Source organism: Paramormyrops kingsleyae, chromosome 9 (genome assembly GCF_048594095.1).
Source record: "Paramormyrops kingsleyae isolate MSU_618 chromosome 9, PKINGS_0.4, whole genome shotgun sequence".
NCBI classification, from domain to species: domain Eukaryota; kingdom Metazoa; phylum Chordata; class Actinopteri; order Osteoglossiformes; family Mormyridae; genus Paramormyrops; species Paramormyrops kingsleyae.
Window position 1 is genome coordinate 34,478,925 of NC_132805.1, and position 27,779 is coordinate 34,506,703.

Below are 27,779 nucleotides of genomic sequence, written 5' to 3' on the forward strand. Positions count from 1 at the left end.
AGGTTACTGAACTTATTTTCTCTGTGAATCAGTCACAATGTGGTGCCATAGTCAACGCCGAGGTAACAGCAACCGAGAAAGGATTATGGAGCCGTCGGTAACACAAGCAAAGTTAAATAGTATTACAGAAGGGAAAAACAGTAAGGCTGACAACAACAGACCATTTTGTACTACAGTGCCTTAAAAGAGAAAGTGCAGAGGAGTACACAATTACAGTGTCGAGCTCACGCTCATTACATTAGCGATCCCCAGGAAGGCGAGCGGAGAAGCGGCTCGTGCCGCACGCACGCGCTCTGCCCCCCGACTATTCCGCCGAGTTCGCCTTCAGATACCTTCCTAAATTAATCCATAAACCATCTTAATTCAGTGACGATTTTCAATCTGCAACCAAGGGCGTACATTTGTGTATGGACAGTAGGGACAGCTTCCTACTATTATATCGTGGATGTAGCGCACCGTCTGTGTGTGTGTGTGTGTGTGTGTGTGGGTGGGGCGGTGTTCGTGGCTGATTGGGTCCCTTTCAATATCGAAACCAAACCTACACCCTTTCCTGAAAGCTCTTTAATGTTATTTTTAAATAAATATAAATGCAGTGGTCTAATAATTTTATTCAACAATTACTTTATTCGCGCCTCCAAGATTTGGCATTTGAATCCCACCACTGCGTGTCTGGAGTTTGTAAGTTCCCCAGGTTATGGTGGTTATCTGTCACAATCCAAAACACGCATTTACGCCAACTAGTATCTCTAAAATGTAGCGTGTAGGCACGTATCCTGCAAGAGAATGGTACCCTATCCAGGACGAACTCCTGCAGCTGTGACCCTGAGCGGGATATGTGACAAAATGGGTAAAACTATCCTGCGGAATATTACCACCGTGTTTTGGATCAATGGTTGGAAGTTGGATGAATGAATGGAAGGATATCTGCAACTGCATATGAACTTTATTTGGTCATTTCTTTAATTAAAATAAATCCACAAGGCATTTCCTCCTTCGGTGGACGCTTCACATGTACAGTAGCGATGATCTGCATTCTCTCTATCGATCGGTCCTAAGCGCTGCTGGTACGTGGGCGGAACAGCAGAATCACATCTGCTTTAGCCAAATACAGACAGTTAATCGTTTCACTGCGTGGCCCTTTAAAGTTTCTGAAATCATGGAGAAAAAGCACTTCTGGGATGAATTCTGGACGGCGCCCCGAGCGCTGAACGTCCTCCTACGTCAGTGGGTGAGTGGCTGTGAACAGATGGGACCTCATGCAAAAAAAAAGAGAACCAACGAGACACTATACAGCGATCGCTAACTTTTAAATACCACAAATGCATATTTCTACCGAGTTCTTATTTTTTTCCCCAGGACCACATCTTTCCAACTAATAAATAACTAATAAATCCCGACTCATAAACATATATGCTGTTAGGGATGTACTGAGAGATCATCTGCCGGGGCTCGCCAGTTACTACACTGCCGTGATAGCAGCACGAAAACGGGGTGGCTTATGGAGGATATTTAAGAACGCCTTCGTGTATAACAGGAGAGAGTTTGAGCTTCCATAAATCATATGACGACCAGACTGCCACTGCTTATGACAATATCACACGCATTGCCAGTCGTGATTCAGAGAAGTTTTACATAATTAATCGATGGGGTGCCATTAAATAGGACATATATTATGTCTACATAATAATAACCACGTTAGCATAAAGTAAAATACATACATTATAATACCAGAAACCCGTCAGGAGTGACAAAATCTAAATCGGAAATAATTTTCACTTCGTTTCCCCCTAACCAAGTATCTCTATAAAGTGTTTATAACGGTCTGTCCGCCCAGGAAGAACGTCCAGGGCGGGTGACGGCTTGGCCAGATTGCATCGCCCACACCTGTAAATCCCCAAGGATTCCCATGCGGGAAACCCGGCGGTCCGTGAGAATTTCACGTTGCCTATATAATGAAGTGGGGTTTGGGGCGAGAGATTCTTTACATTGATTTTTAAAATGTTGCGTGTGCCGTGATTTGACTAACAAAGTGAAACGACTTAACAGTGGCAACAATGATATTATTTATCTAAAATGACATTCCATGCATTGCTTTTCTTGGATGACTTTGGATTGCTAGTGAAGCAGATCGTGACTGTTAGAAAGGAACCAAATAATACTTCTAAAAAAACTAAATACTGTAGTTAAAAACACAATAGAAAAAAAACTAATTCTTGTAACATGCAGACAAGTACGTTGTTCGCACAATAAAGCCTTTAGGAAGGTCAAACTTGAGAAATTACTACCAGACTGTCGAACTGGCTCACACTCACCGCCCGACGCCCTTGGCCGGCTGCCGCTTATGAAGTCACTGCGCTGACGACGCCACACACGCGGATGACGTCATGCGCTCTTTGTCCCATCCCTCGTGTCCAACACACACTAGTAATTATTAAATTCTCTCTAATAATTCGTTATTTGGGTGTGTGAACCTGGGCTTGGACAGAATGTGTCCATGCTTTTCTTTCTTTATAATAAAAAACTCCAGTGGCTTAGGGGTTTTGTTTCCTATAAGAAACATGGAAAGCATTACTGTACTAATGTTTATAGACATTATATTAAGTTAGCCAAATTTGCAAATGAAATGTATTGCATGCACATTGAGCACAATTATAAGTGACCCTCTTATTCACTTTGCAATCATCAGTATCCACGTGATTACTGTTGTCACCATAAAAACTAAGAATCACAGAATCAGCTGTCGTAAGTGTCTGATCCCCCCCCACACACACAAACACACACACACTTGGGTTTTTTTCTCACAATCCCACCAGGTGGCACGGGGTGGGCTTTTGCTGAGGCTGCCTGACATCCCTTCCCCTTCGCGATGCTGAGAGATTTGGGTCCTCATGCATTTTTCATGGCTGAGAATCAGCTGGCAGGCAAATGCTCTTCTGACAGGCTTTGGACAACACCCCTCTGTGATCAAACTTTCACTTGGAAGTACAGCGCGTTCTGTCCACACATGTCTAAGTCACGGCGACGAGGCCGCCTTCGGCTCAAGGGGGCGGGGGCTGGCATGGCCATCCCAGTCATACCATCCAACATGGCATTAAGTAAATCTTCTAATGAAATCAAACTGAAATCAAAGAGAACCTGACTAAATCCAAACGCACAAAAACAGTGCAATTTCACAACAATCCAAATGCAACACAAGAACCGGAATGCAAAACCGCATCCAAGCACACAACAGTTCAAACACAAAATAACAACTGTAATGTAGAACAATAGTCTGAATGCACAAGAACAGCTGCCATATCACATTAGCATGGAGCATTTTCTGATTTATTTATCATGACTGTTTGCAGTGGCATAATCCTGCCCTCAGTCCATACATTCAACCCATCGTGGCATTAATGAACCCCTGTGGGACTCATGTAGGACCTGAGCCAGACGTGAAGGATCGAGAAGGAAAGCAATGATTATCATTGGCTCTCATAACAGAAAGGCATTTATATATATATACACACACACAAATAGACTAATCACGACCAGTATTTGTTAATATTCTAAATTAGACGAGCAACCAGGCATGATCCTCTAACAAGTTTGATGAAAACATGATTGTTGCCATAACAGCAGGACTGAAGATATCTTGCTGGTAAGAGATGTTTAATTAATCATTAATTAGCAAAAGCATTCCAATTACTGCACATCTGCAAGTCGAAGTGCGTGAGAATCGAAAAAGACAGCCTCCTTGGAGTCGGCATGAGAGTGTGTGATGTGACGGTCAGCTGTCACAGGCCAAGGGTCGCGAGGGTCAAACACTGCAGCTGCGGCTTAAAAACACACCAGTGGGAGATACGCAGTGTAAATGCGGGAGAGGGCAGAGCTGTCAGCGGCGTGGCGTGTTTCAGACACAAACGTCGACTCCAGATCACATGAGCATCTCCGTTTACCTCCAGCCATCTACAAACATTAGTGTCTTTACAATGCATGATGCGTTCGCGTTTGAGTGAGGTAGCCCTGCTATGGACTGGGATCTTCTCCAGGGTGCCTCTTGCCCTGGGCGTCCTGAGATAGGCTCCAGATTGATTGTGACTCTGTGCTAGATAAAAGGCTGGAAGGTGGATAGATGGAGCTGCAACATAAGTTATCTCATGCAAGAACAAAAGCAACAGCACATGGAGGGACGAACAGCCCAGGGTGGTTCAGTGAGGTGACAAACCCTATTTGTGGCTGGTTCTTAAATGTCAATAATACAAAAATAGGCTCCATTTTGTGTCTTGGTTCCCAGACCACACCCCCAGACCACGTTCCCTGATCATAATTGTTGGCTTTCTGGCACTCAGTGTCAGTTTTGCATTCCTTTGTTTCCCCTGCACTGAATCCGAAACACCAGTCTGTTGCTCCTGTCCCTCTCCACCTTTTTATTCCCAGATAATTTCCCCATTGCATCCTCCGGTCACATGGTCCGGGACCCAGTATTACACTGTATCTTCAACATTAATCATAATTATAAGTCTGCCTTAGACAAAGCCAAGTACTTTATAAACACTGTATATACAAAGAGTAATAAACAACATTAACGTAATTAATTAAACGTTATTATAAAAATGTTTAATAAATGTTAATCAAAAAGTTTTTGGAGAATGTTAGTAGTTACACGATTTAGCCTAATGGTTATAAAATGTAGAAAAGAATGCAAATTTAGATAAAAGAATTTGAAACATCAAGATCACATCCGTGTGGTGAGGGTGGCTGGACTGCCGGGGCGTTCACTGACCGAGCTGGGGCTGGAGTGCCTGCGGACTTTGGGGGATTCCTTCCCCAGGGTGGCGCTCTTGGTGGCGCTGATGCAGGCGTTGTTCTCAGAATGAACGCGCTTCACCTGGCTGGCGGGCTTCTCGAAGGCATCCAGGCCGCTCTGTGTGCGCTGCACCCGCGCCTTCCGGTCCTCAGGGATGGGGTCCAGCGGCCTGACACCCGCCGAGTCCGTTCCCTGGCAGCCACGCGCTGACATCTTGGTGACGCATATCTGTGGGGGTGGTCGCCTCAGGGTTAGGCCACACCCCTCACCCTCAAAGCCACTCCCCTCCCTTCCAAAGTGTCAATCCCAGAATGGATACAAGATTTCTCCCCCAAATTGTTACAAAGTATTAACTGTAGTGGGGACCTTGTGCTGGTTACAATAATTACCAGAATGTGCAAATTTTGATATGATGGTGAACATCACAGTTCAACAGTCAAAAAAGTCAAAAGTCTTTTGAAACCATCTTTTTGAAACCGTCTTTTTGATAACCTTTTAAATGTTTCTACTGGAATTTCCAGAAAGGTTGAAGCTAATAACCAGTATGAGCTACATGCAGGAGAATTAATCATTTTAACTAGTTAAACTTTAACCACTTCCTCATCAAGTCACCTGAGAATGTGTACTGCTGAGGGGCTGGTGACCTAATTCATCTGCCCTGAAAAATTCTTAACAACATTGGGCCTTCTGGGAATTGACTACATCAATATTTATTTTAGTCTTTGAAATACAACTTTGTGCAGTAAATGAAGAGAACAAAGCAGCTGAGTGTGTAAACGTGCACCAAGAGCAAGCCAAAAATAACTTTCACAAGGCAGATCGACAAATATTTTATATGTCCAAACAATACCTTTCCCAGAGTTTCCCCCTTAAAGTTACCGATATGGAGCCCTGATAAATCGAAAAAGATCAGAGAGTGAGCATAACTCTATATGATGCACAAGTCTCTTTATGTAAAAATAGCTGAGCGTAATGTAGATAAGCTCTTGTTACGACTCGAGCTGATCCAATACCTGCCCACCAGGCCATCAACTACAATTAAAGGGCCCATTAGTCACTTACCCTGGGATACCCGCTGTCAGCCTGTCAGAAGCACCTGTTCGCTATGCTCGAGTTCTTAATCAGTCCTGCCAGCACTATCAGAAAATGAACCTCGTTACCCAATTTTGTTTATTTGTTTAAAACGCACAGGGTAACAGCCCATGTGACTTCCTTATCTTGTGGTTTTGTCTGTTACATGAGCATGGAACTGTTGCCATGCTATCCAAACAAATCAAAAAGGCAACAATTGTTTTGCTCTTCAACTCCAGCAAACGGAATGAATGACGGACAGGTAAGTGGTATATTATTCATGCAGCTGGTTTGCTGGCTGCTTAACAGGTTACGCTACCCCACTAAGCCTGACAGCAGAGCAGATGCAATGTACTGTGAGCCTGGCCCCATCGCCCCATGCCAGTAGACCAAATAACTGGCTTACAGATTAGCCTGCCCCATAAGCTTACGATGTTATTGCACATATTAGCTCATGTTAGCGTATACCCTTAACTCAAAATAGGCCTATTAGCCCACACTGTTAACTTACAATGTTAGCCTATACCCTTAGCTCATACTGTTAGCACATCATTAGCATATAATGTTAGCCTGCACCATAATCACATAAGGGTAGCCAACACCATTAGCTTGAACTGTTATTTTATATGCTTAGCTCACTATATTAGCCTAAACCATTACCTTGCAATTTTAGGCAACACCATTAGCTTACAATGTCAGCCTGAAGTCCTTAGCTCACAATGTTAGGTTGTACCATTATCTAACAATGTTAGCCTATATCCGTAGCTTACAATGTTTGTCCATTCCATTAGCTTATAATGTTAGCTTATACCCTTTGCCCATCCCTGGTATAGGGTAACATTGTAAGTTTATGGTGTGGGCTAGCACTGTGAGCTATCTTATCCATAAAGGGCCAGAGTTTGTGCAGTTTTTTGGGATCACCTTTAGGTCAGCTGTTCAAACCCAGACGTGAGGACTCTTCAGCTAATCAGTTCTTTAATTAGCAATCTAATTATGCAGTTGCAGTGAAAACCCGCACACACAGCGGCCCTTTCTGGATATGATTGCCCACTCCTGGCCTATACCCTTAACTCACAATGTTGGTCTGCACCATTAATTTACAATGTCGGCCTACACAATCAATGCACAATCTTAGGCCAAATCATTAGCTCACAATGCCAGCTGAGGCCGCTCTCCCTGAGCATCCATCCGTGCCGTTATCTCAGAGTATCAGTGCCCACCATTAGCTTGCACTGTTAGCCCACACCGTTAGCTCGCATTGTTAGCCCATACCGTTAGCTCGCACTGTTAGCCCACACCGTTAGCTCGCATTGTTAGCCCATACCGTTAGCTCGCACTGTTAGCCCACACCGTTAGCTCGCACTGTTAGCCCACACCGTTAGCTCGCATTGTTAGCCCACACCGTTAGCTCGCATTGTTAGCCCATACCGTTAGCTCGCACTGTTAGCCCACACCGTTAGCTCGCATTGTTAGCCCACACCGTTAGCTCGCACCATTAGCCCACACCATTAGCTCGCACCGTTAGCCCACACCGTTATACTTCCAAGTTTAGCTATAGCAGACCCCATGTCACCCTGTCAGTGTTGATCAAAATTTATCGAGGAAATGAGAGTGCTTCTCCCGCTGGCAGACAAGAAGAAGAAAAACAAAAGTGTGAGGTGATCAGAAATGGCTTCACTCCACATTGACGGGTATAAGACGCATGCAGAGAAGTGAGAATTGCAGGGTCTCACTTGCTGTGGTAAAAAAAACAGAAAAACATCTGGCTACTACACTGTCAAAAACCTGTATGTCATGTTTTATGGCAGGTAATGGGAAATGATGTATAAAATAACCAGGCTCTAATGGCAATGCTCTGTTTAAGGTGCTTGGAATAAAGGGTTAGCTAAAATTTTACATAAATAACAGCATCTCTGATACTTCACAGACTTATTCTGGGCAGCTCAGCTCTCTGTAGATGTAATAAATACCATACATACTGTGTGCAAGACAAAATCAAAGTCAGGGATTTAAGGAAGTCGTTTTCCTTGAGCCATCTCTGGGGCACAGAGGAACAGTGTGGAGCAGAACAAAGCATGGGCCCACGAGCTGAAACCACTGACTGCTTGTGACTGGACATTCCGGGAAATGATACATGCTGACCAATCAGCAGCTGCCAGGCACAGATTCACGCTGGACTCAAAAAAACTCTGGAAAAGCGAATGGCACCCAGAAAATTACACTCCCCCGTGGTTCATTGTCATTATCCAAGACAGCAGACGTGTGTTCCCAACATCGGTGCGACAGGAGAGAATATAAATGAACAAACTGAAGCTGACCGGCCTGTTTTGCTGAGCTTTCCTCTTTGCTAAGCGACCTTCTCAGGAACGCCGCCTTTCATGCGACAACTTCTCGAATGCCTCCTTGAAGCACCATTTATCTGGAAACAGCTTCTTTGTCATAATGCGAGAAAGTGATGCAGTTTGGCGTCAGTGATACATCCTCAGTTTCCACAGTACAGAAAAGGGAAAGAAGCAAACTTACAATACAATCTATGTGCAGAAAATTAATGCGAACCTGTCTATTTACATTTTTATTATGTGGTCTGTGGCTCACATGAGGAGGGAAATTCACAGAAGCTGTCTTCATGCATTTCAATGTTTTGACCATTTGCTATGGCTTTATTGTGTTAGTCACAGTCCCGTGCCAAACCAGGAGGACGGATTCTCATTTTAAAAGCTTAGAGATTAAATTATCCTGTCAATGAACAAAACCCAGCAAGGGGCACATGGTGGTCAGGGAAACTTGACTTGTGATGAAAGGGCTACAGAGTTAAAATCCCACAGGAGCTGTGTTGTTGTACCATAGAGCCAAGACATATCTAGTAGTCTGAAGAGATGCCCAAACATCGAACTCACAAGCCTGTGCTGAGAAGACAGGCAGCAAATCGCTGCAGTCATTGATTTTTCGCAGATCTTCTGCAGTGGTGTCCTTACATCAAAACCCTGTTTTTATCCGTCCCTCAAATCACTAATGCCATCCCAACAAGTGTAGGGTTGCAGCCCACTTCCCCCGCCTGAAACAGTATACAATGCCTTCAACTGGTGGCTAATGACCAGCTTAATAGCCCACATTTTGCCGTAATGCATTTACCACTTGAAGAATGCCACCATGTAACAGGTGCGCGATGCAATTAGCCGCCCCGCACAGGAAGGTCCTCATTGACCCTCCCACCCCACGGCCACTAAGCGGGGGGGCTACAGAAAAAAGCACGGCAGCGATCACAATGCAATGCCTGTGATGCATTAGCAAGCTGCATTCAAGTGGCTAATATTCTGTAACTTTTCCTCTAGTTTGCTGCAAGGCATGGGAAAATGCTGCAGTTTGCTGCAAGGCATGGGAAAATGTGATCAGGGGTGTGATTCAATTGCAGGAAACATCATGGGAAACATAACAAATGGAATCAGAATCTATGTTTTTTTTCCATCACTTCAGCATGTATTATTAGGGGCAGCAGGAAGTGCCAGTTTTTAAGGTTTCCCGTTAGCAGCCGATGGAACTGGAACTAGAATCCAGCAACAGATGGACCTAGAATCCAGCAACAGAGCTTCACACCCTGCTGACCTCACCTCTGACGTAAATATCAGATTCCCGGCAAACAGTGAAGGTTAAAGGAGAGTCCCGGTAGCGGGCTGGGAGGGAGCAGAAACGTGGACTGTCTGACAGAGAGCTGGGAGGGGGGGCTGATGATCAGCTGGAGAGGGAGGGTCAGACCCATGGCTTGCTGAGGCCATAACATTCGCCATCAGTGAGCAGAACGGCAGACCGTTCATGTGCATTCAGAATTCTGCAGCACCGCAGACTAATCAGCTACCCAACAGGGCTTCTTCCACCTCCTAGTGAAACATTTGAATGGCATGGAAGCGTCTTGGGTTCTAAGTGGCAGCGAGGGTCCGACTTTCTAGAACTTTCACTATGAGCACATGAGGAAGTTGGGCTGCCCCCCTCCGCCAGCTACTGGCAGAGCCCAGAAGCTGCCATTCCCAAAACACCCCACACAGCCCATCTGGACCCATCGAGAAGCTTTGAGGGTGGCCAGTACATCGACCGACCGGTAACTGCCCTCATTTTTTTTTTTCCAGAGCTCCGCTTAACATTAATGAGGGTGGCAGGAAAACCTGAACAGACGGGCATCTGGAAATATGAGGCGGGGGAATTAAAGAGAGGACGACGTATGGCAAGGAGACCCAGCAAGCAGGAGCGGCGTTGGGGACTCGACGGGAAGCTTCCATCTCCGGCGGTCATTAAAGGCACGGCAGCTGATCTTCCCCATCGACGGCCGTCTTTTCGACTCCGATGTAAATCATCTCTCCCCCCCCCACCCCCGGTAATGAACTCGCCTTCACCTTCAGCCTCCCGCTGCCTGATTAGCCAGCGAGTGCTTGGCAGCGTCACCGTGGCGACAGTGGAGGCAGAGTATTAATGACAAAATTGGCCGCCTTCCCCCGCCCCAGCGCCACAGCATTAGCGAGCATTAACGACCCCTCAATCACGTATCTCAGGCAGGTCCTCGCCGGTACCATGCGGGTCCCGCCTCAGTGCCGGGGTGACCCGACCCGTCACTGACACCCCCAGGGACATTCCAAAAACCGGCGAGTTCAGAAACACTAGCACATCATGATCCAAATGGTCTGGCCAAAAAAGTTTTTAAATACCCGCAACACCTTAAATACCTTGTACTTTTTGTGCAAGCGTTTGACATACATATAAAGACCTAAACAGCTAAACTGACATTTTCTGTGACGTCAAGGATGATCTATACCAGGAGTAAAGCAGTCTTATCCAGAAAGGGCCGCTGTGTCTGCGCATTTTCGCTGCAACTCCCTAATTAGGTCACTAATTAGAGAACTGATTGGCTGAAGAGTCCTCACACCTGGGTTTGAACAGCCGACCTAAAGGTCATCCCAAAAAAAACCATACACACCAGCCCTTTGCGGATAAGATTGCCAACCCCCGACCTAAACATCGAGAGCTATGAAACATTGATTTAACTTTGTCCTGCCTACCGACATTTTCACCCCACAGCCATTGAGGAAATCACTCCCCCAAAGCCGGATGCAGCCGGCAAGGAGAGGATGAAAGGACCCCTCTCCAAAAAGCAAGGGGGGGGGGGCTCCGAGCACCACCCAGGTGACAAGGTCCTTCAGCGTTGCATTAACACAGCCATGAGGCATGCTGCTTTTCCCCAATGCGTTTGGGAGCCGTAGCTCTGCTCCGACCCACCCACACCCCCCACCTCAATGAGCTGGGGATGAATAATGCCCCGAATCCCTCTCAACACGTCCACTTACAGCCTCTGTACTTGATCTTCAGATATTGTCTGCCAATCACTTTGGTGCTAGCCATATATTTCAGTCATTCATTAGGCTGATTGGTCAACTGGCCTAATGGAAACCTGCCAACTTTCGGTAAGTGCTCATCCAGAGGGGGGCGGGGACCTGCCCCAGGTCACAGGACACAACCTGGATAACATGGCACAGTGCACACACACACACACACACACACACACACAGTTCATGCATTCCTATCATTGTGGGGACACTCTTTTCATTTCTATGGGCGTAACCCTAATCCTAGCTATGATAACCCTAATGCTTGCCCAGCCATAACTTTAACCATACAGAAGATACAAGACTTCTGGCTATTTTAGTTTTTTGATTGCATTCACAAATTTTCATAAAACTTTTTATAGAACCCATTGTGGGGACCCACAACACCAAAATTATTTGTCCTCACAATGTAATATATAGATAACCCCCCCACCCCTACACACACACACACACACACACAGAGGGAAGTTAGGGGTTCCTCAGTTCATCCCAGCTGCACAGCTTCTAAATTATGGGAGGAAATTATAGTATTTTGAGGAACAGGGAACACGACAAGAACATGTACGCGTGGAACCCACAACCCTGGACGTGAGGACTCAGAGCCGCGGTCACGCAGCATGAAACGACGAACCTCACAGCATCATAAACGTGTTTACATGGATGCCAGGGTGATACAGCCGGTTAATATCTCCCGCGAATGACATGTGTGAGCGCCGCGTGACGAGATGCAGCTGCCTGGCATCTGGGTGACGCTGCTCCGCCGCCGTCCCCGGCCCAGTCTGCCTGGACTGGATACCATCCAGCAGGGAGCTGCGGATATCTCGGAGAACCGCCGCACGGCTGAGGGATGCGACAGTCACGCCTCACAGGAAGCTATCAGCTTGTGACGTCCTCTCCTCTAGGCATCACACCACGGGGGTTTCTGGGTAAAAAAATGTCACGCTTGCAGGAAGCGAGGCTTGCACACGGAGACGACCTGGCCACTGGACGCGTGGCTATTAATCAGTATCAGGAATAAACAACTTTAATAATTAATGCATTGGCCCCCTGAGCTAATGAGGGGGCGGGGCTGCCACGCGCGGTACTTCCTGTATGTCCAGGAAGACGCCCCTCTCATCAGGGGAAGGCTCCTCCGACAGCCACCGTGCCGAGAGCTTCTTCCCAAGCAGGGAGGGCCGACAGGCAGAAGTCGGCCGCGACCATCGTCCATCTGCCAGCCCCCCCCCCCCCCCCCCACACGAGACCAGGCACCGGCCCACACCCCCATAAAGCAATCACGGGCAAAAGGTCACGAATCTGTCACGAATGTGTAACCACACGCAAAATGCATGCGCGGGTGCAGAGGCGTCATAAATACAGTGCGTTTGGGACTGGTGGGGGAAGGAACACCAGTCGTGGGGGGGCCGCACACGGACACACTGGGGCCGCGTTCGGTTTTTCGGCAGCCCCCGGATACTCGATGTCATCAGCACCACCGGAGCGAAAGCACAGCACTGAGATGACGACGCCTGGAGCTGTGTCTGCACGCAGCCATGCGGAAGACGCTCGCGGTGTCCCTCCGAACCACCACCCCCCCCCCAGACCCCAGCACGTAACCACGGCAGCACCTCCCTCCACGCGTTTACCTGAAGCCGGCGCGGCGTGACAGGCGTGTGTGTGCGTGTGGGCCCTGCGGGCGTGTCCCGTGCACGAGCGCTCACGCGTATTTGTGTGTGCGTCTGCGGCCGTGTCCGGGGATCCCTGTCGCTTCCTGATGCGCGTCGGGGAGGGAAAGCGAGGGGAAGGGAGCGAGAGACAGCAAGGCGGAGGGAGCAGAGGGAGGGAGGGGAGGACAGCTAAGATGTCATCTGGGACTGGGCTGCGCTCCTTACCTTGCTCAGCGCGGGACGTGCAGGGCGACTCTCACCTGGGCGTCTCGCCGGCCGGCCGCGCAGAGCAGTGTGCTCAGCTCCCCTCAGCGGACGAGCTCAGAGCATCCCCGCATCCCCCGGCAAGACGAGAGAGACGATGAGGGATTACGGACGCGGGAACGGGGAAGGAAGGGGGGGGTGGCAGAGGGGAGAGGAAACGGCGCACTCGCTGCCGGGTGGTGTACGGCCAGGCATGCCCCCCCCACACACTCTCGCGGAGTGTTAACAGAGTGGGGGGAGCCGGTGGGCTGCCCGAGGGGCTTCGCAGTCGGGCTGCTCGGCTGACGCAATCCTGCGGGGCCCCCCTTCCCGGGCCCAGAGATGGACCAGCCGGTGAAGTCTGTATGAGGCAGGGCTGCGAGGAGCTCTGGCAGGCCGAGCGTGCGCACGCCACTCCGGGGAGCGCCACTCACGTGAAACACAACACCGCGGCCCACCTCCCCATGGGGTGGGGGCGGAGGGGGGGGGGGGGGGGCAGGGACACACCCCAATGACACGAACGACAACAACAGCTTCTTCTTCTGTGCCCAAAGCATTTCACATCACTGGCAGGTTTACAGACCCACAGGAGGGAACCTAATTATTTACTGCACTGCCTGAGAGGCAGGAAGGACGTTTTTACAAACATTTTTATAACACGCAGCTGACGGCCTTGTCATGCTGCATACAAGGTTATATATAGCTTCCATCACTACAAATCACAAAAAAGACACAGATCGCTTTTGAAAAATACGCATCTGTACATATTTAAAAATTACACATATAAAATCAATTTTTCTTTTCATTCACAAGAATGCATTGGTTTCATGAAAGCTGCTTGACCCTGACAGACTGTATTAATTCTAACTGATGACAGCGCATATCCGTTAGTAGTTATATGAAATTATCGGCTTCAGTTAAACAACGTAATAATAACAAATACAGTGAAGATGAGCGATAAATAAACAAATAAATCAAATTTCAGGACATTCCAGTTCCACAATGGCCTAGCATGGTGTCGTTTTTGTGGTTCTGTATCTTTTCCTGTAGCAGACTATGCTGACTATAAGTTGTGCATAGACCCCCGTGTGCCACCTCCCTCTCCCCTGACAGGCGCCGGAAGATTTTCCTCAGAGCCTTGGATGGACCGTAGGCTGTTGGTGCTGATGCTCATTGTCTGAGCTGCTGTTTTGACCTTTCCTTCACGGCGTCCTCACCGGACTGTCCCACCCGTGCCTCGCTTGAGAGTTTAAAATGTGCATTTCTCTAAAGCAAAGAAAGCAGCAAAAACACATCCATCTTGCCTAACTGGAATCACAGGGAACGAGACAGAGGACACCCAGTACAGGGCACCAGGGAACACACACACACACAAACAAAGCATAAACCCGGGGAGAACATGCAAACTCCATATACAGTCATTTTCAGAAGGAAACTCCCCAAACCAGGAGGAGTGAGGGCACACTGCTACCCCCTAAGTCACTATGCTGCAAGTGAATATCTTAATAGCAATATAAGAAAAGGAAAATAACAGGAAACATGACACCTGATTGGTTGCTCAGATTGGGGTGATTTGCATAGTCCCACCCATTTAGGAGACACTACCTCATGAGCTAATCTTAAACCATGTGATTACCACCTTGACTCAGGTAAGCCTGGATCCACAGCTGAATGAATTAATCCATTAAGAAGTGATTGTTAGGAAGTCAGGAGGATGGTGAGAACCTCACCTTCACACAAGGACCACCCCGCGTTCCTGTTTAGCTGCCATCAGCTTGACTCCAGAACAACAAAAAAAAACTTCATGATCAGAATGAAAACAGAAGAGCCATAGGTTGAAGGCTAAGCTCGTCGTCCGCCATCCCTTACATGGAAATGACCATAGTTTGAGCAGCAAGAGCATCTGAGCGATATCTCGCTGCCGTTGACCTTCAGAGACATTCAGGGGATTTGAGCGAAGGCGACGACCGTAAAGGGTGTCTATGCCACAACAGCCCCCCGACATCAGCAGCAGCAACAACCGGCAACTCATCCGCTTTTTTGCTGAATATTTACCTTGTCTGACACACGCTTTGAAAGGGCTGATCGTGTTCAGCACAATGGCAAAGGCATGATAGCAGAGACAGTGTGAGAACGCCTCCGGTCAGGATGGCGAATCAAACCACGAGACATAGGCACGGGGTGTAACGTTACAGGAGGTTCAGGCAGGGGGTTTCCAGGAGAGCGCAGGGGGGGGGGTGCAAACGAATGAGGAAGCCAAATAAAAAAACCTAGGAAAAATCAAGAAAGGCATGATCTTATGTGACAAAGAGAGACAGGTCCGACTAATCAGCACAGTTAGGTCGCCAGATTCCCCCTCACGAGATGGCTGAAGGCTACACCCCCCCCCCCTCCCAATTCAAATACAGTAATAACACGTTAATGACATATTAATACCACCAAATATCAGTGAGCGGTACACGGTTTAGGCTTCATATTAATACTAGAAATACGATGAAATACGATGGAGGCAATTTGTCTGCCTGCAATACACAGTGCAACAGCAAAACCAGTCAATTGAGATAATGTAGATAATTTTACTGACCGTGACCAACTCATAAATTGTAAGTGTATGTTTGTAATTATCCTTCTATAAATCATCCAACTGCTTACACTGTACAGGACCCCATAATGTCTACTGCTAGGCTCTTATCTACAGCCTACGGACATACGGGCAGTTTCTAAAGCACCTACTACCCCAAAATGGTTAATTACTGGGCCTGATTTTCGAGTAGCCCAACTGGATAGCCTGCCTGGCCCCTGCCCCCTGCCCCCGATGGTACATGCATGCATCAGTACTGAGGGATGATTCCCTCCTTTCATTCTCTCTTTCTCTCGCTCACATTTGCTACATGTATAGTCGTCTCCTTTGCAGTCTCCCCCCCCCCAGGCAGGCCAGTGGGCCGTGAGGCTTTCTTCTCTGGTTGTGTGTGTGTGGGGGGGTGGGGGGTTCTGTTCTGCGTTTGGCAACGTGCCCACTTTAGGGAAGCAGCACGCGCCAGGGGAAACGGACCAGCGCGGCACGGGTCGAACACGTCCGCGACAGCTGTAAGCGCAGTGTAGCTGAGAGCCACCCCACCCTCACCCCGCAACACTCACATGCACAGGGGTGGGCTGGGCTGGGCTGGGCTGGATCATGGGGAGAGGAAAGAGTCGTTAAAAAAACATTCAATTGTCATCAACCTAATGAGCTCATCACAATGAAATGCTGCAGTGGGAGGGACTTGGATCGGAATTTGTTAATAAGATCTTCTACAGATTCTGCAGTTTAGTGTGTAGGGAAAAGAAGAGCAAATCCAGACACCGATGCCAAACACGGCAATCCCAGTATCCCCCCCAATTATGTGCTAAAAGGCCCCAAAATTATTAAGCCAGCTAAACTGGAAACATGCGTTTTTTGGGGATTGTCTAAAAGCTACAGATACACGCAACGAGGCTGGGACATTGACCTGATTTCACTGTCTCTTCCTCCTCTGTAAAAATTTGAAGTTATAAGGTATCAGGAAGAACCGCAAAGCCACAAATGGTATCAGCATCCTGTATTAGCTGTATAAAGACAAACCTGGTGTTACATGTAAAAGCACAGATTCTCCTTACTCACCAGACCTGAATTTCGTTACGGGATTGTGGATGTTGCACACAACTGTGACCATTCCAACAAGTCCAGTGTCTTTAAGCTAAGCTGCAGCCTCATCTAGATATGAATTAATGACCGAATTAGCGTAAACGAATAGATCGAATCAATCCATCATCAAATGATGCTTCATTACATCAGACTAGTAGCTGATTGGTCAGATCAGCGGATCGCTGTCAACGCTGGTGCAGAATGTCTCACTAGCACTCCAAAGCACCAGAAGAAAATAAGCGGCTTATCTCATATGGGATTTGATTAAAAGAAAGTCAGTTAAAAAACAGATAAGCATGGACCGCTAGCTGAAGAATAAACGTGGATTGTCTGAAGGAGAGCAGCCAGTGGAAAAAAGCACCTGATCCCAAGAGACCGAATAAATATGGCGAAGAGGATTCTCACAAAGTTAAAGCTGTACAAAGACATGATTCAGGCTAGCCGGCCTAAAATGTTCTCGTGGCTATGGAGAAATTAGCTTTTCAGTTTGCAATTGTGTACGGCAGTGTGCAATTTCCCAGTAGATGATACAAAGAGTCAACATTAATTTGACATGCAAATTGCGTTTTGCTTACTACAGCATCCAAAGGAAAAACAGAGGCAGAATCAGCAAAGGAATATTATAGCTAACGCAGTGAGAGTCGCGCTCTTGCAGGGAGTGGAAGGGGTACTTAAGACAGCCCTCCTCCTAGCAGAAAATGAATGAGCTAATACAAAGTTTAGCCATCTGGCGAAATTTCTGAAAGAGACGGCGTGTCCATCACTCAAACAGCTAAGGACGGACATGTCAAATTCTGGAAGCCATCTTAATGAGGAAGGTATGTTGGAAATGCACCGACCACAAGCACACGTACGCATGACCTTGACAAGGCTGTCCTAAAAAGAACAGTGTTTTCCTGAATGCCACAGACGTAAGTAACAGCAAATAACTCATTATGAACGTGAGGTACACAGAGGGCAACAAAATTAAAATGAAATGCTTCAGGAACTACTTCAGGAAATTGTGTGTTGGAGGAGCAGATGCCATTGTTGAGGTTGTGAGGTGCCCAATTATGGGCAAGAATTTAAATGGAAATAACTTGCAGCAGTTGGTACTGACGGTGCTGCTGTTGTGACGATGTTGAATAGTGTTTCAGAAACTCACAGAGGAATTTAGTTGAGAATTAGCAGCAGTTCACTGTGCAGGTCACAGTCTAGCTCTTTCTGCCAGTGACGCAGCCAGGTCTGTGGACCAGGTGAAAAAAGTTTCAGCGAGATTTGAGAGCAATTTTTGTTATTTTTTTCTCAGCAACTCTGCTCTGAGACGTAACAAGGATCATAAATATCCAGAAATAACTGGATAAGCCGTGACTGGAGGTTACTCAGCCCCGACGCAGTGAGGTGGCTGGCTGTCAATTCGCAGCACAGTGACACTGGTGTGCAGTTTGCTGAAAGCCCTGAGAGGCATCAGGGAACACGTGGCTGCTTCCGACACTCCAGACTCTGACAAAGCCAAAGGTCTACTGACTGCTATCTGACAGTGCAGCCTTGTGTTGTTCTCTGTCACATGATACAGGATGTTCTTGTACGGGCCGTCCTTCTCTCAAAGCTTTTTCAAAAAAGAAGACTTGGACGTCTCCAGAATTCAATCCATGCTTCAAGGCACCGGAGAGCCTTCCGTCCTGGAACAGGAATGCTTCAGCTCTCTCAAGGGCATCAAGTTTACAGAAAAAAACTTTTGATTGCCCAACTCAAAGACGAGCCTTCGCTGACACGCAGAGCAGATATTTTGGGTCCCTCATGAAGCTGAAAAAAGATTCCTTATTGATGATCTTCTTGCTTTCCCGTTTTGGAACCAAAGAAAATCGCGACTGATAAACAGTCTTCTGAGAATTCCAGTCTCTGTGGTGTAAAAAAACTCAACAACCTGCTGAGATACTTCCTATCTAATCTGAGTGCATGGAAGCTCGGTCGGATTTCACAGTGATGAATCAAATCATGGTCTCCAATGATTTCTGTGTTTTGTTTTCCCTTCAGCAGCTTGAGACTGTGTTGAATGGACATGGCCTCGCATTCCCCATTGTTTAGTCACTTATGATTAAGATTTGGGCTGGATAGGGGTTAAGGTTGCCATGTTGGGATTTGAGTTTTCCCCATACAAATGAAGGTCTCCACAAAGATATAATTACAAACCTCTGTGTGTGTATGTGGATTATATTTATATTACATTGTGGGGACCAAATGGCACCCCATCCAGGGTGTACCGCAGCCTTGCACCCTTTGCTGCCTGGAATAGACTCTAGAATACCCCCCCCCCCGTTTCCACACATTTCAGGCACTGACTCTTTCAGTAAAACCAGCAGCACTCTGGTTAATGATCAGTGCGCTGGGAATGCTTGGCGTGTCGGGAATCTCCCAAAATGAAAGCAGACTTTGGCCGGATCACCTTCTCGTACCCTCACTCACTACACCAACAGCCTCCACCTGTAATACCCCCCCAGTAGGGGGCGCACTCTCAGAGGTCGGATGATTCAGCCAAACCACAGCAAGTATGTTACATTTTATACCACAAACTTATGCCATGTTTTACCATACGTTCAAACCATAGAAAGAAACATTTTTATCAACTGCTGGGGCCACAGTCTTAAATAACTCGAATGGCATTAAAATGGTTCAGATACTGGTAGGTAGGTTGTTATTCAATAGACTACAAAATGCACACAATCCCTTCTATATAAGCACACAATGGTGCACTGTCTCTCACCAGGGCCAGTCCTTTCGTACCTGAGTCATGTAAACAAAAGGATCCCACCCCCTTCAGCATCACCCCCCCCCCATACAGGGTGTCTAACCTGACATTTATAACCAGTTTCTTGTGATCTGTGTCTATGAAGCCTAGCATTTTCTCACCTCAGGCAGCACATACCCCCACCCTCACCCCCCCCACCCCCCACCAAGTACTGTGGCCGCTCTTGCATTGAGGTTTCCCAGCAGGCCGGGCCACGTTGCCCCTGGCTTCCATCCAGACCCAGCCTCATCAAGGCTTTCACAGGAAAAGGTTTCTTCATTGTTCCTCAGCCTTTTGCATAGAGTGCATGAACCGCTCCGGTTCAAAAGATTAGGAATGAAAATGAAACACTGAAAATTCTATCAAAGGTCCCGCTGATGTTCCAGTTCCAGTTCTGGTTCTGGTTGAGGAGCCAGAATGTATTTTTGTCATGCTAGCCTAACATGCTAAGTTAAGCTAAACTAGGAGAACGCCTTCAAAAATACTATGCAAACAAACTCCCTCTAAAGCCTTGAGCCTCCTCTAGACATCAGTTGGTACAGCTTCCCTCCCATATAAAGACTGTTCCTCCTCTGCACCCTGTTGTTCTTGCAGTTATCCATTTCCATTGTTCTCTTTTGTCTCAACTTGTTTCATCTGCCGTTTAATAAGAGGCACATCCTTGACCCCTGTACTGTTTAAATATTTAGCTCCATCATGACCTTGAAGTCCTTCTGCCAAGATCTAAAGTCGTGTTCTGTGTTCAGACCTTCAGACCAGCTGGGGACCTGCGTTCACTTCACAAGGAAATGAGGTCTTTGCCACAGAGATAAAAGTAACAGGTAATCGAGAAATGATTGATCCATGGCAGGGAGGTTACCGGCCTGAGTTCCTTTCATGTTTCCATCGCTCTGGGGCCTGTATGGAGCGATCGGCTGAGAAATGCCGTCCACATCAGACAGCAGGAATGACTCAAATCCCCAGGCCTGTGGGATTGTGGGCTAAATCTTTGCCACAGCCCAGTGGAAAGTGTGACAGGGACCAGGCAGGTCACCTGGACAACAGCATTCCCCAAGCAGCGACCCCCCAGCTCTGAGAAAATGAGAACAAAGGGGGGGGTCAAAGAATGAGCATCATCGTCCTTTAATCTGTGCAGAAAACAGGTATTTTCCAAAAAACCAACATAAAAGATTGTACACTAATCCTTGAAGTTAGGAAATTAGTTATGAAGACATAAATAGTAAGGATAGAGATATGATGTTCTTCACATAATCTGTATGTTACTCGGTTGAACGGGGCAATGGGGTAACTGACAGGCTGCGTTATGCAAGACAACATCGCAGTGAAGCAGAAAGGAAAGTTAGAGCAGACCACCAATTAATCATATCCCAAGGCATCCCCTGCCTCTTCTGTCGGTATCAGCTGCAACCCTGCAGGGGTGGTCAGAAGGGGCTTCGTGAATGATAAGGGGAACATATCGGGATTCTCCGGCAACCAATCTCTTCAGTCAAGCAGGAAGAGATAGCAGGACTTATCGGGAAAGAGATAAGGTCAAGTCGCTGCCCCGAGAGAGGGATCACGAGTCCCGCGGTCCTTGTTGCCGGGCCGTCCTGATTGGGTGAGCCATCGAATTTGTCACGTCTCTGAGAACTGACCCTGGTGACCTTCACAATAGGGCTAAACTGGATTCTGAAGCATTTCGATGGAATAGAAGCTTATCGTAGAAAATCGCAGGCCTCTGCTGAAGCCCTCTGTTGCAGGTCAGTAAAATGAGCCCCCATGTTATGCCAATGCTATAACAAGCCGCTAGCCCAGGCTAATGCTACCATAGACTGCCATGATAGGTTTCTGATATGGCTGGCTGCTGCTGTTAGCTGCTGCTATAAAGGGTCGCACACGGGGACACAGCGGGCAACACTCACACCTCCAGGGCTGGGAGTTTGAATCCTGCCCCCCCCCCCCCCCACTCTGTCTGTGTGTAGTTTGCATATTCCCCATGTATTGGGCAGGATAATCTACTTTTCTCTCACAAAAAAATGCAGTTAGGGGAGCTGGCGACTCCAGATTGCCAATAGTGCATAGTGTGTGCCCTGCACTGCACTGGCACCCATCCAGGGTGTTCCCCTGCCCCGTGCCCTAGGACACGCCCCCCCACAACCCTGTACTGGATAAATGAACAGATGGATGCTAACTCAGGCTGCCGCTACTGGCTGCTAACTGGTGTCCACTATACCTCGGTATTACTGTAGCCCCCAGCCCGTGGTAGCTGACTGTGTATCACTGACCGGCCTTTGGGCTCGTGCCCAGGCTTGATTGGAAAGCACAGCCTCCCTTCCTACCTGAACTGGCTCCCCTCGCTCCAGCTGGACGGGGGAAGCTCGCTGGGGCAGGAATGCAAATGTGCACAGGAAAGTAATTATGTGGCAGAATTGGACATCGCGTTTCATTCGCTCCGTTTTATTTCCGCCCCGACTGCCCCGTCTCGAAATGGATCAGCGCCTTCAGGTCCCACCGCGTTGCATTTCCACTTTTGTACTCTTTATATTACACCACAGCCTGGAGCAGAAAGGCTGGACGAAGGATTACAGGGAGGAAGATTATAGCAAAACAAAAAACAGATGTATAACCACCACATATGCTGCATATAGAGGCTTCAAGATCATTGATTCTTTGTCATAATGATCATGGTAAAACAGAGAGAAGAACCTTCTGATTTTCTGATAGCTAACAACCAAATAAACTAAATACAGCTATACAGCCAAGAATCTCAATTTTTTCTGTTTTTAATTTTTCTTTATAAATGCTCATCTTGGTATGACCTATTCAGATTTGCATGGAATGAAACAGGTAAAGGTCAGACACAGCTTTAGGTGAAGGTGATGTCAGTTTGCCCGAGAGATAACATTTAAAAGTGATGAGTCTGTCAAAGTAGTACGGCGGCCATTTTGGGTCAGACGTCTCCAAGGTGAAAAGCCTCAGACTCCACATGCCTTTGTAGGGCACAACAGAGGGATGTGTGGGATGTTCTTTAACACACACTGCAGTCTCAGCAAGCTGAAATCAATGCAAGCCTCACTCCTCTGTTCCTTTTTGGCCACTCAGCAAAACGCTTGGCTATGGCTCTTCAACTCTTGGCTAGATACCCATTATCTTAATTTTTAACCGAAGCAGTGATTCTCAACCCAGCTTTCAGAATCTGCAGCCTGTCCATGTCTTTGCTCTGTTACACCTCCTGCACTGTCACGCCCACGGGGGGGGCGGGGGGGTAGGGGGGCAGCACAGCGGCTAGCAATTGCCACAATTCCAACACACTATTTAAACCAAAGGTGAACCACCGAGAGTTGCGAAGTATTGTTGCCATGTTTATGACATCTACTGAGTGCTTCTTTGTCTCGTGTCTTACAGTACAGTATATCAGAAAATCCCTGTATGCTTTTGTCTAAAATCACTCGTGCCAACGGTGAAACCTGCCAGCGCTTATTAGCGGGATAATGCTACATTGTTTTTTATTCTGTGGAAAATGAAAGATCGATCTGCTGGGCAGATTTAATGAGAATCGTGAACCTGTCCCAGGGTCATATAAGTAAAACATAAATAAAAGGCTGTGTCCTGATTTGATCGTGATCGATCCCCCCAGTAACTAACAAATAATTTATTTATCCTCTCATTGTTTTGCTGTGGTGGGGGTGTCATACATATGACATTATGTATCAAGCTTAATCTACAAACTTTTTTGCAGCATCCATGCTTATATAGCATAAAGACCTCAGTTCCGGTTTGCGGTGTGAAAGCGAAAGTGGCCAGGATTTACAAAGGTTCCAGGTCAGAACAGTCCAGGATCAGGATCAGGTTCTGGATCTTCAGTGTGAAAGCCCCTTTTGAGGGTAAAATTACTTGTCACTGGGGCTGTACCCTCAAGGGTCTGCAAATTGTACCCTAGCTGCAGATAAATGTAACTTCTGGTGTAATTTAAGGTACAGAAATGGACTCTGAGGAACATTTCTGTTCCATTGGGGGTACAGTAATGTTGCTTGCACCTTGGAGAACAAAACTGTACTTGGGCCGGACCTTTTATTCTGATAGTGTGATCATTATGAATCTCGCTCCTCCAAACATCAAGCTAGTGTCTTCTGAGATGTGAAGCTGATTTTTCTTTTTAGTCACAAGCCCATTTCTTAACCAGCACACAATTAGCCATGTATTCTTTTTAAAACAGTACATTCACCAGTCCATCCATGCATCCATCCATCCATTCTGCTTATCCAGCACAGGGACACACGTGCTATGAGGCGTGTGCAAATAATCAGCTAAACTCCACAAATACCATCAAAGCTTGTATCAGGTTACCAGAACCACAGGTGAAAAGTTCAAATCCAGAAAGTAAAAATCCAGACCAAGATTTTGTTTCAACCAACCACACGGGTATGAAGGGTCACAGTCACAGAGTAATCCACTGGTTGGCTGAAACAAAATTTTGGTCTGCATTTTTATTTCTGGACCTGCACTATGCACCTCTGACCAGAACATTCAGCGGAGCGGCTTGATTCCATCCATCCATCCATTCACCCATCCACTAATCTGTCCATCCATCCATCCATCCATCCACCCATCCAGCCAATGAACTGAGCATCATACAAGAAACGTCAAACCCTACTCTTGAAGCAGCATCGCCTCCATTAGGAAGCTCTGAGGGTTGGACCCAAGGCTGAATCAGAGCAAAAATGATGAAGGTCTTCATTGAGAAGATGGGGCAGTCAGCTAGCTCTGTTAAGGTCCACCGTTTTTCTCTAGAAGGTCTTCATTGAGAAGATGGGACAGTCAGCTAGCTCTGTTACGGTCCACGGTTTTGCTCTAGTTAGCAAAGTCATTCCCTGTGCCATTGGCCGCGTGAGCGTATTCATCACTGTCACTTCCTGTCTGTGACACGCGCTGACAGGCCACACGCGTTTATCACGCCTTGCTGTGAGCTGAAGTGTGGTTCATCGCCTGGAAGCGATGGAGTGGCAGCTATAGCCCTAAGGTCCAACCTTCGGGCCCCTCGTTTCAAGGGCTCTGAATGTACAACAGATCAGATCTTTGTACCATGACCTACCACGATCTGGTCCCTCTATCAATGGGCACCTGCATTATCTTCAGAAAAGAAACATCAATACTTCAGTCTTCCATTAGAATTCAAAATAAGGAGTTAATGAAGCCTGAAATTAATTTTAAAACAGCCAATCAATAAGCATTTGAAAACTAAACCAGGGCATTTGGACAGCCAATCACAGCATACTGCAGCTACCAGGCTGATCAGTAATTGTATGGCTCACCTTCCCAGAGAATTCTGGGCCTTTTTTATGTTTGATCACATGGGACTCGGAGCCGAGCAGACAAGGGGGTGTGGCTTTGACAGATGCGAGAACAAAATAGTTCCCTTGAGAGGCGCTACATTCAGAGCAGGCCTATCAGATACCTCTGCAGCCGTAATAAAACAGAAGTGACTTCCAAAGCTGTGAACATGAAGTACACTGAATGTGGAGTTGGGGGGGAGGCAGCACATCACGCTGTTGAAATCATGGCCGACAGCGTGTTTGCTGCTGACGGGCTGTAGAAAGCCTGAGAGATACCCACACAGCCCATTGATCATGACAGCCAGCTCTGCATCCACACTATTTACAGAAACACTCAAAAATGTCTGCGTGGAAGAAAAAACAAATTAAAAATACTGATTTGAATTACATAAACCGTTTTTCTGCAAGCTCAAAGCATTCAGGGTAAGTCTGTACTTAACAATCCAGGCTGGTTATGAAGAATTACGCTCTGCGGGCCAAAGCGTGTCTCTAAACAATTTATCCCAAGAGCATGTAAAAGCCCAGCAGTCTGACACTGATTGGACTGCTGAACTTCAGCGGTGGCAGTGAGCTGGGGGTTTGCAGCACGCGGGGGGGAATGTGACTCCTGGGGGGGTCCTTGTGTTGGTGCGTGACGCCTCCCACTCAGCCAGAGCGCAGAGAAAGATCCGGGACCTTCCGTCATTCCCTGGCAAACATGTGGTGGCTTTTTTTTAATCTTTCCATCTCGTAAAGTGTGGCTTACAACTGCCAGGGTGTGTGGGGGGGGGGGGAATAATGGAGGCCATTACGCTCTCAGAGCATATCACTCGCTGCCCCAGACGCCCTAACAGGCCCTTATGGTCCTCATCATCTGCCCATGAGGGCAAGCAGAACAGCACAGTGCAGATCCATAAATGCTCTGCGCTTCTGTCCTTAAGAGGGAATATACTGAGAAGATATGGACGGCATGATATCATCTACAAACTGGGTCCTTCCGCCATAAACATCCAGGGGAACGTCTCCACTTCCTTAATGAAGGACATCTGATTGATGTTCATTGCTAAATAAGGGTCTTTATCCCATAAGGAGGCTTTGCATTGGCACAATTAAGATATAAACATGACAGAGATCAGGGATGAGTCTCACCATCAGGCCTCCTGCACATGCCCTGCGATCAGGTCTTGTCTGTGATCAGCTGATGCTTTCATCAGGCTCATTCATACTTCTGTGTGTCTAATGGGGTTTGATGCACCCAGCTAAGCCCACGCCAGGCACCCGGCCTTCTGCCCTCATTACCGCTTTCCCACCAGCTTCCAGAACATCCACAGCATTCCAGCACCTTTGGAAAAGCCCCGCACAGCTGATGTGGATGAGGCGTGGATGAGGCATGGATGAAGCGTGGATGAGGCGTGGAAGAGGCGTGGATGAGGCGTGGATGAGGCGTGGATGAGGAGTGGATGAAGCGTGGATGAGGCGTGGATGAGGCGTGGATGAGGCGTGGAAGAGGCGTGGATGAGGCGTGGATGAGGAGTGGATGAAGCGTGGATGAGGCGTGGATGAGGCGTGGCCGGCCCACATCAAAGATCTACCGGGGGGGGGGGGGGGTGGCTGTTCAGCAATGCTAAACACACCTGCACAGAAAGTACGGCTCACCTGGGCCCACCCCCACAGCCACTGTCACACGCACCCGGGCCCCCACCCCCACAGCCCTTCCCATTTGCCATCTCCATTGTCACTAGGTAACTTCTGAGTGGGCCAGTTGGGAGGGTGGTGGAGGGAGTCGGTACCCTCCCCCCCGCACTGCTTTGAATGCCTGAACCACATAATCAGCCCTGGGGGGGCGGGGGCGGGGGGGATTGGCAGCAGTTTTTAGGGGAACTGGCTAGGTCATCCCCCCTGCCTGGCCCACTCATATTCTTCTGGGGGAGGGAGTCATGGCTTGTTACATTTTTCATCCTGGGGAGGGAGAGATGGAGCAGCTTTGTACAGGGATCAGGCGGGAATAGAGAGCAGAGGGTGCTGGATTTTAAGCCTAAATCAACAGTCTCCAACACAGCTGATTCGGGAGGTGGCTGGGGGGGTATCAAACACATGGATTACCTCGGTGGGGGGCGTCACCCGGGGGCAAGACACTCAACGCTGAAGTTCTCCCAGACAGGGGCTGGGGAACAGTGCAGGACTTTGTCTGTGAAGAGGGTATGAACAGCTGCATTAATCCTGGAAGGAAATGGCAGGAAGGGCCGACAGCCGCCTCAGAAGGCCGCCTCAGAAGGTCGGGGGACACGCCTTCTGCCGTCCTCCTTTCATTCTGTTCATTTTCCCCAGGCAGGCCTCTCCTTCGTGCTGAAATTACAGCTCTACCGCTCCAGGCTTCAGCGGGGCCTGTTTGCCCGTCATACAGAGCCTCTCCCGGCTCGTCAGCACATTTATTTTTTATTTACTACCCAAGTTGTTTGAAGAAAGCAACCAGAGACATGCAATATCCTTCATTAGGAGGCATGCTGGAATCCTTTGTTTACATTATCGATTACCGTACGATGGAGAACGGCCAACGGGAATAAACGCTTTCGAATGTGCTGATGTCTCTGTTACCCCACAGGATCTGCTGAGTGTCATTTTCATTTGTTTAGGATTTTCAATGCGAACACAGTTCGGGGTTTAAACAAAGGCGGCCCCCCACTAATAATTTTTGGTTATGAGAGCAGTGCTGTTTACACTCATGTGCTTGCCGGGTTCCTATATGTTTCAGGAATAGACTATTCAGGGCATAAAGGAGATGGTCTGAACAAGCTCAGCATGTGTTGTGTGGGAGAGGAATGAGCCAGCAACTGTCTGCAAAGCTCCTCTTTGGTTTTTTTATAAAACAGTAGCAGAACATTCCTCGAGCTCTTGAAACATTAAGTCGTCCATTTAGTGGCATCTCTGGAAAAATATTC

The 27,779-nt window shown here is 47.7% G+C and overlaps 1 protein-coding gene across 3 annotated transcripts in view; it reads right to left on the bottom strand.

Annotated features, from left to right (window-relative positions):
• Positions 1-27,779, bottom strand: part of LOC111844341 (cyclin-dependent kinase 14-like) — a 102,591-nt gene that overhangs the window by 65,733 nt on the left and 9,079 nt on the right. The window contains exons 1-2 of one of the 3 annotated variants that reach the window (XM_023812752.2): positions 13,136-13,438; positions 4,766-5,017 (exon numbers count right to left, since the gene is read on the bottom strand). In XM_023812752.2, the coding sequence (XP_023668520.1) occupies positions 4,766-5,002 (237 nt within the window). In that variant the 5' untranslated portion in view covers positions 5,003-5,017; positions 13,136-13,438. Of the gene's footprint in view, positions 1-4,765; positions 5,018-13,100; positions 13,439-27,779 lie in introns of those variants that run through there. The other 2 variants (XM_023812743.2, XM_023812732.2) reach the window with 2 other exon arrangements.